The 15,852-nt window shown below is 50.6% G+C and overlaps 1 protein-coding gene across 1 annotated transcript; it reads right to left on the bottom strand.

Moving 5' to 3' along the window:
- Nucleotides 1–6,402: 6,402 nt before the first annotated feature.
- On the bottom strand, nucleotides 6,403–13,809 carry RPL22 (ribosomal protein L22). The gene is made up of 4 exons (XM_047084313.1): nucleotides 13,758–13,809; nucleotides 11,832–11,936; nucleotides 9,303–9,427; nucleotides 6,403–6,604 (listed from the first exon to the last, which is right to left on the bottom strand). Exons 1-4 carry the CDS (start codon nucleotides 13,767–13,769, stop codon nucleotides 6,460–6,462), a joined length of 387 nt encoding a protein of 128 aa, XP_046940269.1. The 5' UTR covers nucleotides 13,770–13,809; the 3' UTR covers nucleotides 6,403–6,459.
- Nucleotides 13,810–15,852: the final 2,043 nt, after the last annotated feature.

Raw genomic sequence — 15,852 nt, 5'->3', positions numbered from 1 at the left:
GCCCGGCGCGGGGGGGAGGGGAGGTGGGCGCCCCCCCTCCCGCCGGGCGCGGTGCCAGCCTTAACCCGTGCGCGGCCGGACGGGCGCGCGCGGCGGGCGAGGCGGCCTCGGCGAGAAGATGGCGGCCGCCTGCCCCCCCACCCCCCCAAACCTCCACCCCCCCGTCTCGACCCCCTTCCTCTCGGCCGCCCTCGCCCCGCTCCCCGCAAAGCCCGGGCCGCTCCGCCCACCGCGCCCCGCAGCCCGAGTCCCGCAGCCGGCCGAGGGTGGCGGCGGCAGCGCCGGCGGCACGGCGGGGGGGCGGCACACATGCCCGGATTGTGACGTCCAGTCTGTTGCTGTGGCAACCCCATCCCATCGTTCCGGCAGCGCGACTAGTTAACAGCCGAGAACAAGTTGGGGGGACTAGTCCTGAGCCCCGGGTGCAGGGGGGCCGCACCCGGCGCTCCGGCAGGGGGAGCCGTCGAGGCGCCCGCGCGCCCAGGGACCCGACGGCCGAGCGGGCCGCGGCGACTCGGGCGAGCCGGGCCCGCTGGGAGGCGGGGAACTCGCCCCCGCGCACCCCTGGAAGATCCGCCACCACCGTCGCCGCCGCCCTGCCCCCCCCCCCGAGTCCCCAAGGGCGCAGGGGCGGGGTGCCCTGGGCGGCGAGCGTCGAGCTCCCGCACTTCCACTCACATGCACCGAGAACCTGGCTCGGCCCTTTGGAAGGAAGATCGGAAGAAAAATGTGTTCCGCACTTGGGGAAGGGTCGCTCTGGAGACCGGGTGCGATTCCTCCAGAAAAATGCATGCAGGCTGGCTCCTCCCTCACCCCATGGCACCACGCTCCCACCGCCCACGTGCCCTCTTCCAAAACGCCCCTCCAGGCGAGGTCCGGTCTAAACACCTCCAGAGCCCCTGGGGGTGGTGCGGATCTTCGTTGTCTGTGCCCAAAACTCCCGCTCAGAAGCGACACCTGTCGCTGGGCGGTAGGGAGGCGCCGCCAACAGCCCTCAGTTAAAGGTGAACATGAAGGCCGAAGCCCTTGGGAGCAAGGCTGGAATTTTAAACGAGCGCGGCCAGTCTGGGCTGCCGGAGGTGTAAAAGCTATTCAGAGAAGGCCAAAGTTGCAGCGGCCCTTAGGATGGTCAGTTCTCTAACCCTAGAAGAGCCAGTAAAGGGAGGGTACCCTTGTCTCGCTGCCTCAGGCCAGACACGTTTGGGGGAACCCACTGGAAACCCATGTGGCTGCCAGGGACCCACAGGATCTGCCCGACTTGGGAAGCAAGAGAGAGGGGTAGTGTTGTCTCCTCTCTCGCACCAACCCCTCTGGCCTTGGCTGAACACCTGCCCCATCCTGGCAGGGATTGACCAGTAACCCCTGGCACGCTGGCATTAACAAAAGGGCTCTTTTTCCTGGGGCCTTTGGGGAACCAGGAAAGTTGTGACTGCCTGGTGAGGGCACCCCCATGCAAAACCTCTCAGCGGGGGGGGGGGGGGGGGGCACAGCCCAAGCCATGAATCCAAGCTGTGACCAGAAGGCAATGGCCCGGGGGAGTTGGAAAAATGTGTAGGCAATTTTTCCTCCCCCTTCCGATCCAAATGAATTGGGAGCAAGCCCTGAAGAAAAGCTCCTCATCATTTATTCCTGGATACAGGCGGGTCTGTCCAGCCTCTCGGGTCAAAGTGCAGGGTGCTGGGGATCCCCTTCATCTGCCGGGTCACTTGTAAGCCACACTAGAGAGGGAGGTTGAAGCATCCCAGAGCAGGTGGCCTGCAAGGGCAGAGGGAAAGGCAGCAGGGAGTTGGGCTAAGAAAGCAAAGGGCTTCTCTGGTCTAAAGCTGCATCTCACGTCACTGAGCATCTAGCTCAGAGGCCCCAAATCGCCAATGCTTTAGCCAGCCTCCGTCTTCCCTGGCAAGGCTGCCTTGCTCTTTCCAGACCTCCAGTCTTTCGGAATGTTAACTATCCAGGGAAAAGCCCGAAGCACCATCAAACCTGTCCACCCCTCAGCAGCCCCGCCCCCAACCCCTCCCGGATGGCAGAGGAGGTCAGGACCCTTCCAAAGGTTCTCTGTCCCACTTGAGAGAAACGTGGGCTTACAGGATCTCCTATCACCAGAAAGCCCCCACCTCGGGCACACACCGCTAATCTTGGGTCCCATTCCCACGGCGAGGCTGAGACAGTCAAGACATCATTCAAGGACAGTCCCACCTGCCGAATTTGGCAACAAAGAGTCCAAATGCTCACATTCCTAGTCCTCCCCCAGCCCCCTGGCCATCCCATCTTGCAGAGGGCTGTGGCTCGGTCAAGTTACTTACCCACCAAAAGCAAAACTAAGCAAAGACTGGAATGGCAGAGACAAAGGGATTTTTGACCAGAAATCTCCGAGAATATTTAAAGGAGAGCTCCGATTATTGTCAAACTATTAGCAGCGGTGACAATGGACCACAAATGTCTGATGTCAAAAACAATCCCTAAAAAGGTGACAATTCCATAAAGACCGCAATTCTGAGAATAAGCCTATCCATAAGGTTAGTTTCAGGAGACAAGGTCCTCCTGTTGGCTGATGAGAGCCTAGAATTACACCTGAGGGACAATTCAAAAATCAAAATCATTTTAACTATACTGCTTATGAGGCACCTTCAGCAAACACCGCGATCAGTCTCCGTCCCCGGGCTGCGTGGACTCCTCATACAGGCGGCTCTCAAGCGCTGCCTGAGGACAGTTCTTTACCAACATATCCTACTTGTGACCACCTGACGGCCCCGTGAAGCCCCTGTCCCTACACCCCTCACGCGAGCCATGCAGTTCTGCCCCGGCCTCCTCTTAGCGGCTGAGCTGCATCGCTGGCATCGCAGTGTCTTCTAAAATGAATGGCAGGAGCCCCCGGGTGGCTCAGTCGGCCCTGTGCCAGGCTCTGGGCTGACCGCACAGCCTGCTTGGGGTTCTCTCTGTCCCTCTCTCTCTGCCCCTCCCCGACCTGTGCACGCTCTCTCGCCCTCATAAATAAAACAATAAATAAAAATAAAATGAAGGGTAAATGTCCCTAATGCACCAAGATCTCCCTTGTACCTGGAGCCTGTTTCTCAAGACGGGAGTCTTGCACTGTCTGAACCCCAATCACTTAAGAGTTGCTGGGGGTGTTTCTCGATAAGGCAGACTTCTGGGCCCCATGGCCCTGGGCCGGAGGAAGGGGTTGTCTAAGACTTAAATCATCTTAGGGGTTCTTTCTGGGTTCTAGGTACGGTAGCAGCCAACTCAGCCGGTCAGCACAGCATTAACAGACAGTTTTAGCTTGGCCAGAAATAGCCTAGAAAAAAAGAATGTGAATTCTCAGATCCTCCCAAAGAGAAGCAAGATAGGAAAATGTCTAGATTACAAATTCTTAGGTTTTTGCTCCCCGAGACAAGCAGCATGGTGGCATCCTTTAAAAGGCAGCCCTTCACCGGCTTCCTTCGGCACCTCCTCCTCACCCACCAGGCCTCTTCCTCACCTTCCTCCCTTCCAGAAAGGGACACAACCTCTACAACCTATTACCCCAAAGAAGAGGCACCCGACAAGTCAGTCAACACCTCCAGCAGGACCCCACCCAGGCTCTCCCCAGCTTCTGACTCTGGCCAGCCCCACTCTCTGTCCAGGGTTACCAAGAAGCCATGTCCCCATGGTACTGCAGAATCTGTCATCTGGCCAATGACCCACACATCCTAGGCGTATGCCCCCCCTCAAAGGGAGCGGCCAGCACCACACTCTGCTTCCAACGCTGGATAAGCTTGGAGCAAAGCCACGGGAAGGACTGTGGCAGCAGGAGGAAGGAAGTGAAAGCCAGGTTGCCAAAGCCAATTTCTAGGCTCTCCTGAGGTTAAGGTGACAACCAGGGGACAGGCCAGTCTATCACCTCACTGGAATCCTGCTCACCTCCCAGGTCATCAAGTATCCTCTGAAAAGGCTGTGGTCTAAATGCCCCCAGAACATTCCATAATTTTGATCAGTTTGTCTTTAAAAGTATTTGGTGTGATCAAACTCCCCCACTTTGTTCCATGTCTTACGCACAAGTTGTTTCCGCCTGGCAGGAGCCACTGGTGAAGTTAGGGTCCATGTCTCTCAACACTTGGTTCTTCCCAAAAAGATAGGAAGAGAACACTACTCAGAAAAAAATCTCCTTTAACCACTGAAACTCACAGGAAAAGGTGGGTGTCACTGACGCTTTTGAAAGAAAACCAAATACTCAACCTTTAGCCCAGAAATGGTACTGGTGACCAGAATCAGCTAAGAACAGGATTGTGCCAGCTTCCTATTCCGTTGCTTTTATGAACGAAAATCTTGGCCTGAAACTCTCCATGACCCCCCTCCCCCCCATTCCTGGGCTGTATTTCCCATGGAGCAGGTAGGTCATCAGTCAAGAGATGAAAAGGAAAGTTGTCTAAAGGTGGTCTGGACACAGCTGGCGTAACAGGCGTAGTGATTCAGGTTCCCATGACATATCCTCCATCAGAAAAAGTCGTTTGCAAATTTATTCTCTCGGCTCTGGATCTGACCCGGAGAGTTGGGTCACGACCAACTCCAGACTCTCACCGAGGCACAGCTGAGGTAAAGAAAATGGAAATAAAGGACACATTTTCTTCTCAAGCTTAATGAAGACCAAGGTCATCGTTGGTACAGCAATTAGCAGGAAAAACAATCTGTTGCTAAATAGATTAACATGCCAATCCTTAAAAAAAAAAAAAAGAAAAAAAGGCTTGCACAGTAATAGTAGCCATGTGTTAGCCACTTTAATATAAAATGTGATCAAAACTCAATTACAAGAGTTCAAAAAGGCATAGAAAAACCAATGAGTTTCAATTTTATTACAAGTTTTAAAATTTGGGAGCAGTTTGGGGAAAAAAAAAACTATATATGCTAATTTTAGCCCAGGGTTAATTTTTTACAACCAAACTAAGAATCACTACAGGCGAACATCAATGCAACAAACAAGGACAATTTGCAAACCCAGGTCATAAACTTACTAACAGTTAACGATCACGATCACGGTAGGGACAGATCATGGTAGGGACTGTGGCCAAAACCCAGCTGACGCCTCAGTTACATCAGAAAGAAACCTCGCCTTCACACATGCAAACAATTCTGCTTCACGAAATTTGCATAGAAATAGAAAATGCTAGAGCCTTTACCACAAATGAAATTGCAAAGATGCAACATGTTAAATTCAATCCAAGGAGCACCAAATGTTAAATTGGAGCAAAGGTAGGATTCTCATTTCCAGCTCCCCAACCAGCAGAGCCCAAGAATGTCAGGTGTAGAAATTAGCTGAGGGAAACTCTTTAAGAACATTTTACACTGTAGTTTTAAGACAATGCAGACATTTCTGCAGAATTGTTTAGATTTTAGAAGGGCACCATAAGGCATCAGGGTCTCTTTTCAAAGTCACTCCCAAATACTCTGGATTCTCAGTTGGCAACGACACATCTTTACAACTTAATAACCTTGCTCAGATCTCCAGCCTCTGCACACAAGGCAACGAAATCCCACTTTCAGTCTGGTCCTGCTTAATGCAAGTTTGTAGGACTGGACATTAAATCCAGGCATGGCCTAGGTGGCTCAGAAGTGACCATTCCCTTGGCACGTCCACACGTGTTTCCCCGTCTCCTCGGCATGAACTGTCTCTCAATCGCTTCTCCTTCGCGCCCCACCCCCGTGACAAGGCTCCAATCCCGGCCAGATGCACAGGTCCATCTCTGGAAGCTCTACCACCGCTCAGCTCCAGCTCCCCCTGCTGGGGGCCAAAGGGACAGTTTGTTGCAAAGAGTTGCGGGAACAGTTTTTATTTACAAATTCGTTTTTGTGCACTTTTACTTTTAAAACCTGGGACTTTTACAAGCACTCTCCAAATTCTTTCCTGAAGAGGAGAATACGCAGCGGTGGAAAAGGACATCCTATTTCTACAGGAAGAAAAAGGATGTACATATAATTGTGTGCATCGAGTAATTTGTAATCAAAAGGTGAAGTAAATGCCCCAGAACCTTGCATTTTTATCGACGTTGCCCTGTTCCTGCAGGAAGCAAACCTCAGAGAATCACTGGTTTTGCTCTCTGTGGATTAGACGTCCCAATGTTTGTATACCTGAATCTTTTAAGAAAAGCACCAGGTAAAACGGTCACACCTTTTGAAGTAAAATAGTGACTAACTGAAGTGCACACACCTCCACACCCTTTAACCACCTGCTCAAGGTCAATTCATGGGCAGTTCCCTTAAAGGACGTTATTTCTATTTTGGTATTATTACCACAATAACTAAAGTTTTTAAGCAGGAAAAAAAAAGTCTAATTACAAATAAGTGAATGGCAGCCCAAATGAAGCCCTTTTACTATGATTTCCAATTTTCTGGTCAATCCACACTGCAGTGATACAAGGAAAACCACCATTTTGGTTCCCAAGTTTTATTGCAGAACTCATACAAAATATTTCAGATAAAGGAGTTTTAATCCTCATCTTCCTCCTCTTCCTCATCTTGGTTTATCTGGAAGTAACGCAATTCGTAACTCTCTTTGCTGTTAGCAACTACGCGCAACCAATCACGTAGATTATTCTTCTTCAAATATTTTTTGGTGAGATATTTCAAATACCTGCAGAGAGAGAACACTTGAGAACTCACCACAGGGCTCCGGCATCTCCAACAGTCACTTGTATAAAACCTGTGCATTCAAACCATCACCATTCAGGGTGTTCTCCCAGCATCCAAAAAGGGCAAAGGTAAGGCCGATATACCCAGCCAAGGTTCTAAAACAAGCATCAGCCACATTTCATCTACACTGGCAATAAAAATGAGGACAGACAAGGAGAGGTCACAGTTGTCGGTTAAACACAGCAAAACGCCTATGAAGTGGTTCTTAGTGACCACTGGAGAAAGATACCATGGTAGTAATGACACAGTTAAGTACCCGATCTTAGTACCTTTTACGGAGAAATCACTGGGTTTCTAATGAGCTCCAAGTACTTCCCGCATCTCACCTCACGGATTCTAACCTCCTTCTGAGGTTGTTCGGATGACGGGGATTGTTTGTCACACACACTCACTCCCGCCAGGAGATGCTCACCACCCAACTCCTGGGAAACAGGATGCCACCCTGCCACTGCCCTTGCTCTGCCTCTGCAAGTGACGGCACTCAGTCCTTTCAACCTGTCAGCCTGACTGCTGGCGCGGCCTGGGGGACAGCTAAGCAGTCACCACAGCAAACTGCTTAAAAAACTGGCTATTTTTATAAAGGCAGCAACTGGCTTCTGTGCTCAACATCCCAAATGCCCAAAGCCTGCAATCGTGTTTCTCCTCTCACTTGTTTACTTAGGAGACCCTCGGGCATCTTCCCAAACCCAAAAGGAGAAGAGGGAACAGAACACCAAACTAAGTCCCGGCTGGGCAAATTAACCTTTCCAAGCCCCACTCTCCCCCTCCATGAAATGAGACTCCTAATACTTACCATCTCTTCAGGCTGTCACAAGGACTACGTGAGACACACAGGCAGACCGGCAAGGACCCAGATAGGAACGAATCAACAAACTCACCACCTCCAGGAAATGAGTACCGCTCAACAGCGTTACTTACGCCAACAAAGCAATCTTCACAAAGATGTGAAGATCTCAGTTCAATCCTATCCACTTTCCCCTACATAAAAATAAATCAATTTGGTCGTTCCATCTAAAAAGTATTCTTTTCTGCCATTTACTGTTTCTACCATATTGTATTCAGGTGAGGTGCTTAATTTGAAAGTCCAGGTGGCTTAAAATTTTTCATGATTTTTAAATTAAACCGCCTGGGTGGCTGAGTTAGTAAGTGTCCGACTCTTGATTTCGGCTCAGGTGATGACCTCCACTGTGAAGGCAGAGCCCGCTTGGGACTCTCCTCTTTCTGCCCCTCCCCCACTCGTGCGCACACGCGCTCTCTCTCTCTCTCAATATAAATAAAAATTTTAAAAAATTTTTTCTTTTTCCTTTTCTTATAACAGGATGTTGGAAAACTAGGTAAAAAGCTACAGAAGTGCAGAAACAAGAAAAAGTCCTAGATTAGGAATACCAAGAACACTTCAAGAAAACTATTACCATCCAGAAAGGAAAGCGATGAAGACAGGGCCCCTGTCCTCCTGCGCTGGGGATGAACAATCTGTGCAAATGGAAAAGGTGTCAGGAGCCATTCTCACAGCCAGCCTGGTAAACGTTGGGGACAGGTCACAGATCATAGCATCACCCCCAGGAGCTCTGCAAAAGCCCAGTGTGTTGCAGGCTTTGTACGGCCTGGAGGCCCTATGGTTGCACCCATCTCTCGTGTTATCAAATCTCCTTCTGGGGGTGCCCGGGTGGTTCGGTCGGTTAAGCGTCCAACTTTGGCTCGGGTCCTAGTCTCACAGTTTGTGAGTTCGAGCCCCACATCAGGCTCTGTGCTGACAGCTCCGAGCCTGGAGCCTGCTTCCGATTCTGTGTCTCCCTGTCTCTCTGCTCTTCCCCTGTTTGTGCTCTTTCTCAAAAATAAATAAACAAACATTAAAAAAAAAAAAAATCTCCTTCTGCACAAATAACTGAACCAGGCAGAGTAGGAAGTCACCTCTTGACAGATAATAATTAAAGCTAAAAGCAAAAGCTGAATTATACCAAATTTGTCCTAACACACCTTCAAATTTCCCATTACTTGATTCAGTCTGACTGAAAGCTCCTAAGAACATGCCAGGCTCTGGGCTAGGAGCTAGGTATAAACCGGTTCAATTCCTTACAACCACCATACAATACTGCAGGACAAGCGAACTGGGGTCTCCGACTTAGAAAAATGGGCCCACAATGGCTTCAGTCTAAACTGAGATCTCGGAGTCCTCAGCCAACGATACTGGCACTTACAGGGAACTAAAAGTAGAATTAAAAATGGAAGCACACTGATCGTGAACACCGAACAAGGTAGAGAACTGTCCTATCGCTGTGCTGTGCACCTGAGCCCAGTACAACACTGCGTGTCATCTATACCTCAATAAAATAAAAACGAAAGCTCTCCACTGATCTACAGGGAAAGGAGGCAATATTCTCATTCTCAGTACTGTCTAAGCAAGTCTGAGCATCTTTATTGCTTGAAATACGTGAGCCCGTGAAAAACAAAATTTTTAAAACTACCAAAAATTGAATGCTTTCAACCCCCACAGGAACATTCATTCAGTGCCTCCTTGCACTGGACCCTGTTCCAGGAATTAAGGGATGCAAGCGAAAAACAAACGGGGGGGGGGGGGGGTGTGTGGGGGCGGGACTCAGAGATGGGAGGCTGGCAGGTAGCACTTTTCTGTCCCATACCTTTTGGAAAAAGGCACCTCAGAAGTGACCGTAATCTTGCTCTTGCTCCGTTCGATGGTTACAACCCCTCCACCGAGATTCCCGGCTTTTCCATTCACTTTAATCCTCTCTTGAAGAAACTGCTCCTGTGAAAATCGTCAGATCGATCAATAAGTGAAGCGACAGCTTTGCCCACTTGTTTTATGCTCTTAATACTGAATGAAGACTTGTTTCTCCTATGTTCAGTCTTCAAAAAAAAAAAAAATTACGGCACATATTTAGCTATTAATATGAGGTCTGAAATCTAAGAATGGAAATTAGAAGACAGCACTACTCAACTTTATTTACACGTGGAACATGAAAACATCCCCGCATGAACACACGTGACTGCTTCCACACAAGGTCAAACAAATGTGCCTCTACACAAAAGGCTTGGCTGATGAGTCAAAAGTAAAGAATAGACAGGAAACCTAGGGCCAAATTGTTACAAAGTACAGACAATTCTGAATCTAAGGAGTATAAAACACCGCTCTCAGTACCATGAGAGGAAATAAGTCAGTCTTCAACCTAGTAGTAGGAGCAAAACGTAACACAGACCAACACAACTCTACATCAGATCAGGGGCCGTTTGCATGGCACAGCAGAAGGGCAACAGCCCAGGAGCCCAGAAATGGCACTCTTGGCAAAACCCCTTGGAAGCCTGGGACCCACCTCCATGGGGTGAATTCAGGGGTCTTGGTCAAAAAGGAGGACTCCGGGGGTGCCTGGCTGGCTCAGTCAGTGGAGTGTGCAACTCTTGGTTGTGGGGTCAAGACCCACATTGGGCTTAGAGCCTACCTCTTCAAAAAAAAAAAAAAAAAAAAAAAAGGGACAACTCTGGTTCTCTTGCTGTTACAAATGATATGAAATCCCTCCAGCCCCAAATCCCTACAATCCTCTATTTAAAAACACCAAGGTGGGGGGGTGCCTGGACAGCTCAGTCCGTTGAGTGTCTGACCCTTGATGTCAGTTTGGGTCATGATCTCATGTTTCATGGGTTAGAGACCCACATCGGGCTCTGCTCTGATGGCGTGGAGCCTGCTTGGGATTGTCTCCTCCTGTCTCTGCCCAGCATGCACACACACACTCTCTCAAAAATAAGTTTTAAAATACATACATACATATATACTCCAATACACTGTACATTAACTGAGGACAGAATAGAGTGACTAAGTCAGAAATCTTGATTTCTGCATCTTAGACTCAAGTTTGTTTTTTTTTATCCTAAGAAGGTTCTAGAAGGAAAAACAATTACACACAAGTGAGTGTAAAGGCAGGGAGAGGGAAGCGATGCCAGGGAAGGGCCAACACAGACACAAGCTGAAGAGGCCACAAAGGTTAGGAGGGAAAGGTGGCCACAGAGAAGAGAAAAGTAACGTTGTTACACAGAGACTGAGGAGCCAATTAAGGGACTTACCACAGTAACAGAGACACAAAAGGCATCACATCACACAAGGCAGGGACACGCAAGAAGTTACAGGCATTCACTGTTGTTAGTGGCCACAGGCTGAACCTCTAGATTTTTTCACCTGAAAATTATTCTTGTTGTAACATTATCTTTTGGCAAAGAGAAGAGTAAATGGGAATTTAAGAGCCTCTGCACAAGAAGTCTGAATTCTGGGACGCCCGGGTGGCTCAGTGGCTTAAGCGTCCGACTTCGGCTCAGGTCATGATCTCTCGGGTCGTGAGTTCGAGCCCCGCGTGCGTCGGGCTGTGTGCTGACAGCATAGAACCTGCTTTGGATCCTGTCTCCCCCCACCCCCCACACACACACCCTCTCTGCCCCTCCCCTGCTCGCAGATACGTTTTCTCTCTCTCTCAAAAATAAGTAAACATTCTAAATAAATAAAATAAGTCTGAATTCCCCAGACACGGCTACCGAACAGGTAGAGAGTAAACTGCCAAGTTGCACAGTCAAAATATGGCAATGAGGTTAATTTTTCTAGGGCCAAATATGTGGGGTAAAATATCAATACAAAGCGGGCTATGGAAAAAAAACAAGCTCCAATTACAAATCAGCAAACAGGATATTTTAACGTAAATACTGAAGCCCTGATATCTGACAAAAAGGAAAGCCCAAAGAAACACTGCCATCTGTCCAATACCCATAGCCCAGCAGTCAGGCCGGGTGGAGACAGCCCCTTAACTCTGTGCGGATCAGGGCCCAGTGCTTATGCGTCAACACACCAAGGTGCCAAGCGGGTACCGGATCCAGTGGAGCTGGCCGTTTCCTGGGCACTCGGGAGTAAATAAAACCACTTTTGGAAACAAAAGGAAAGAGGCAAAAGAAACTGAGGCAGTTCCCTAGCATTGATGTTTACTCCTCACCACCGATACACACGAAAGAAAGCGAGACTTAAAAACAAGTAACTAGACCAACTTCCGGGCTGTGTGGAGCCAGAACCAGAGATGCCCACGAGCAGGAGAACAGAAACGTGCTCCAGCAGGTTTTCTCGGCAACATCTCAGAAGGTCCCTCCCCGTCCTGAGTGGCAGCAAGGGTGTCACTTACGAAATTGGCAGCATCCATGATTCCGTCTTCTACAGGGTGGGTGCAGTCCAGAGTAAACTTCAGAACTTGCTTCTTTTTTTTGCCCCCCTTCGCCACAAGCTTTTTCTAAGGTGCGCAAACGACACACAGATGAAGGCACAACCGGTATGCCCCTCCCCCCAACCACCAAAAACATAACCGAACCGAAAATGCCTGAGATGGAAAAGCCCACACAAATCCAAAATCCGCGAAGCTGTGCTCGCTTGCTTGCGGGGTCGCAAGAGACCTGCCCTGAGGGGTGATACCCAGAAGGCTGCTCTGTAAGCTTAGGGGCCGGGAGTCATGCCCTTTTGAGGGGGAAATTCTAGCACTCTTACTTGCCCTTTCCAGCCTCCCCCGTCTCTCTGGGCATGAAAAGTCTGTTACCTTATGAACCACAATAAAAGGAACATTTTCTTTTATTTACCATAAAACTTTAGAAATACAGTTTCAAGAAACAGTGCATACTTTATTCCAGGACTAGGGCAAGCATACAAAGTATGCCTTGCATGTCTAAGACAAATTGAATCTGAAATGAGTGCTTGTCCTAACTCTCCAGATTAGGGTCCTGATCCGTTTAACTGCTCACCTACCTTCTTGAAAACCACAGTGGGAACTGCACGTCCCAGCAGCGCATCCACCCCAGCAGCGCATCCACCCCAGCAGGGACAAGAAAAAGACTCAAACTTTCGTTCTAATTACAACACTACTGTCGATTTCTAGGTTTTGATTTAAATCATCAGTCTGAGCACATCCTGCAAGGATCCAGTCCCTTTACTCTCACAAAGCTCAGTCTTCTCCCTCTGCAAACTCCAACATCACTAAGAAAAGCACCTGTACGACCTTACCTAACTACCTGCAGTTCCACTCTAAAAGTTTTACAGACTCTAAAAAGACTTTTCCAAGAACACACCTGGTCCCCCTTCACGTTGAAAAAAATTTCATCTACCATTTGATTGGCTCAACTTGTCCGACATTTTAGCTACTCCAAAAATCACGGATTTCTCTTTAAGACATCTCTTCCTGGTAACCTAAAGGGATGCTTTAAGATCTAGTCCCGGACTTACACAATCAGCAAGTAAAAGACCTGCCCACAATGGGATCCACACCTCCCATCAAGGTTTTAAATCAAAGGCATACAAATGCAGAGAGGTATTAAAAGCCTGCCCCGGCAGAAAAGAGTAGGTAAGCCGAAAATGTTAACGGTGTCCCAACAAAAGAGAGGCAGGAAAACGACTTGCTCGAGGCAACATGTGAGGAGGGCGAGCTGCAGGCCGAGTGACACGAGGGCGCCACACGGCCGGTCCCAGCCCGGCCGGGGCTGAATGGAGGTGGGCCCTGCCCTCGACCAAAAAAAAGTCTCTACAGGTGCGCCCTGAGGAACTGCTTCCTCCACGAACACTACGAGGGTCCTCAAACCCAGGCCCCTCTCTGAAAGCAAGCCCGCCAGACACCTTCCGTGGACATTCCCACTCGTCTCCAAGTCCCGGGTGTAGGTTACCCGGATATGCGACTCCCGAGAGTGGCAGGTCCCCTTCCTCTTCCCCGCCCTCCGCCCAGGTAACCAGGCCCAGACCCTGGCTGCCTCACGCCAGCCGGGCTCCCCAGGGCCCTGGCCGGCCCAGGCTGTAGCCTGGGCGCCCCAGCTCCCGGCTGGCCGCAGACAGGGGCCCGAGCCCGAGCCGCGGGCTCCGCAAACTCCGGGGCTCCTCTCGCGCCCCAGGCCGCGGCCTCCTCCGCCCACAACGTGCTGGGCCCGGGGCGGCCCTGGCCCGCTCCCGCCGGCCTGCCAGCCCAGCCTCGGCCGGGCTCTGCAGAGCTCCGTCCCGCGCGAGCCGGGCAAGAGCCGGGCCAGCGAAGCCCACGTGCTTGCCCCAGAGCCGAGGCCTCGCGCGGAGCCATACTAACCACGGGCGCCATGGCGGCAGCGGAGGCAGAAAGGGAGGTGGGCGCTCTACGCAGACGCAAAGAGCTCGCAGCGCGCAGAGCACGCAGGACTCAGGCCGTACCAATCGCTCGGCCACGCCCCTCGGCCGCCACTGTTTTGTACGATTTCGCCCTGTTTTGTACGATCGGGGAGCGATTGCTTTTCCCTGAATGCAAAGCCCGTCCTATCGCAGGCCTTGGGCGGGGCGTGCTGAGGAAGGAGGCCCTGTGGCCTGTCCCACTGCAAATGATCGGAGGGGGGAGCTAGACTGGATGAGCCCAAAGAGAAATAGAGGGTTCGCTCTACTTTTGAAAGTTTTGGAAAGAGAAAAGAAATCAGGAAATTCACTAACCCGTAAATCACCAGCTAGTGGTATGGGAGTAGAACCCACCAACTTGGGGAGTTGAGGCCTTTCTGGTCCTGGGGTCCTAATGCCCAAGAGCACTTTGGCTTCTTCCTACTTGAAGTGCCCAGCCTTGAAGCTGGTGCCCAGGGGCTGTGTCTCCCAGGGCTAGCCCTCCATGCTGCAGTCAGGTACACTCTCCAGTTTGACCCCTTCGCCATCTCAAATACAAGCCGCCCACCCTCCGATCATCACCACCTAGCTTTCCAGCGCGTGCCTTCTAGATTCCCAGTTCCAAAAATTCTTGTGCCAACACTTCTCAAACTGGCACGTAGACAGGAATCACCTGGGGATCTCCTCAAAATGCAGATTCCAATTCAGTGGGTCTCACTGGTTTGAGATTGTGCATTTCCCACAAACTCCCAGAAGATGCTGCTGCCGGTGGTGGTCTATGCACCCCAAGCTGAGTAGCAGGGATCTGCAACCCCCGAACTAAGATCCCTTGACAGGACTGCTTTCCACCCACCCTCACCCCACTCTTGTCCTCACCAGTTACATCCTAGGGTCCTTCGTTGTAATCACCCAGCTGCATACACCCTCCTCTCCCTTCCACCTGGCTGCAGTGGCCTCCCCTGGCAGAAATCCCATCCTGGCTTACAAGGGCTGGAGGAAACCCAGTGCACTGACTGGTGACTGGTCTAGGTTTAAACTCAGGCCTGTTGTGCCAGTTAACCACGTACCAAACCCACCCTTTTATTCTTTTTTTTTTTTTTTTTTTTTTTAATGTTCATTTCCTTTTGAGAGAGAATGTGCAAGTGGGGGAAGGGCAGAGAGAGAGAGGGAGACAGAGAAAGACAATCTCTTCACACCAATTTTCTTGGAAGAGTTGCCTCTCCGTGGACTGTCCTTCCATTGTCCGTTAAACCCACTCTGGTCAGGCTTTTGGCCCCCAGCTATCAGGACAGCTCTCATCAAGGTCACTGGTGATGTCCCCCTGCTAGGGACTGGGGTCAGGTTTCTGTCCTCCTCTTCTTGCTTCCTTAGCAGCATCTGACACTGTGGGTCACTCCCTCCTCCTTGCTGACGTTTCTTGGGGGGTGGGCAGGACTTAGGGTCTCCTGGTTCTCCTCCCACTTCACTGGCCACTCCTTCTCCATCTCCTTACTGCTCCCTCCTCTTCCCTGGATTGAAGGGCTGCAGGACACAGAGCTCCCTTCATCTTTATCTGCACTTGACCTTTGGTGTGACCCAAGATCATGCCTTTGAATACAACTCCCCAAGTCTCTGTGTGCAGCTTCCACCCCTCCCTGGACTCCTGACTCACAACCAGTGACCTCCTTGATATCTCTAGTCTAGAGTGTGGAGTGGACCACCCTCACCCCCATGACCCCACTCCCCCTCCCCCTCCCCCTCCCCCCCCAAACCCGTAACCCTTACACCCACCTCCGTCCTCAGCCCCACCTCACCCCTGAGTTCCTGAGTCTCCACACACATTGGTCTACTTTTCTTTGCTTGACATTTATTCCAACTTCTGAGACCTTATACTTGCTGCTCCCTCCACTTTGAACTCTTTCTGGCTTTTCTTGTGTCTGATCGCTTCTCATCCTGCAAGGTCTCGGGCTCAGTGCCTGTCTCTGCCCAGGATTACCTAGTGTACCCTCAGCTCCACCCCTCCCAGCTGCCCTCCTTCACATCATCCTGATAATTTTCTTTGGAGCACTTAGCACTGTCAT

Source organism: Lynx rufus, unplaced genomic scaffold (genome assembly GCF_022079265.1).
Source record: "Lynx rufus isolate CCGP_SWC_20201006 ecotype Redwood Valley unplaced genomic scaffold, mLynRuf1.p SCAF_2, whole genome shotgun sequence".
Classification (NCBI taxonomy): domain Eukaryota; kingdom Metazoa; phylum Chordata; class Mammalia; order Carnivora; family Felidae; genus Lynx; species Lynx rufus.
The sequence above is the reverse complement of the archived record's forward strand: the minus strand, read 5'-3'. Positions and strand labels throughout refer to the sequence as shown.

Bases quoted from the DNA above. Each gene is read 5' to 3' on its own strand.
- RPL22 (XM_047084313.1), bottom strand. The intron at 9,428-11,831 runs GTAAGTGACACC...CGATTTTCACAG, and splicing joins TCATGGATGCTGCCAATTTC to GAGCAGTTTCTTCAAGAGAG. The intron at 6,605-9,302 runs GTATGGGACAGA...CTCTCTCTGCAG, and splicing joins GAGGTGCCTTTTTCCAAAAG to GTATTTGAAATATCTCACCA.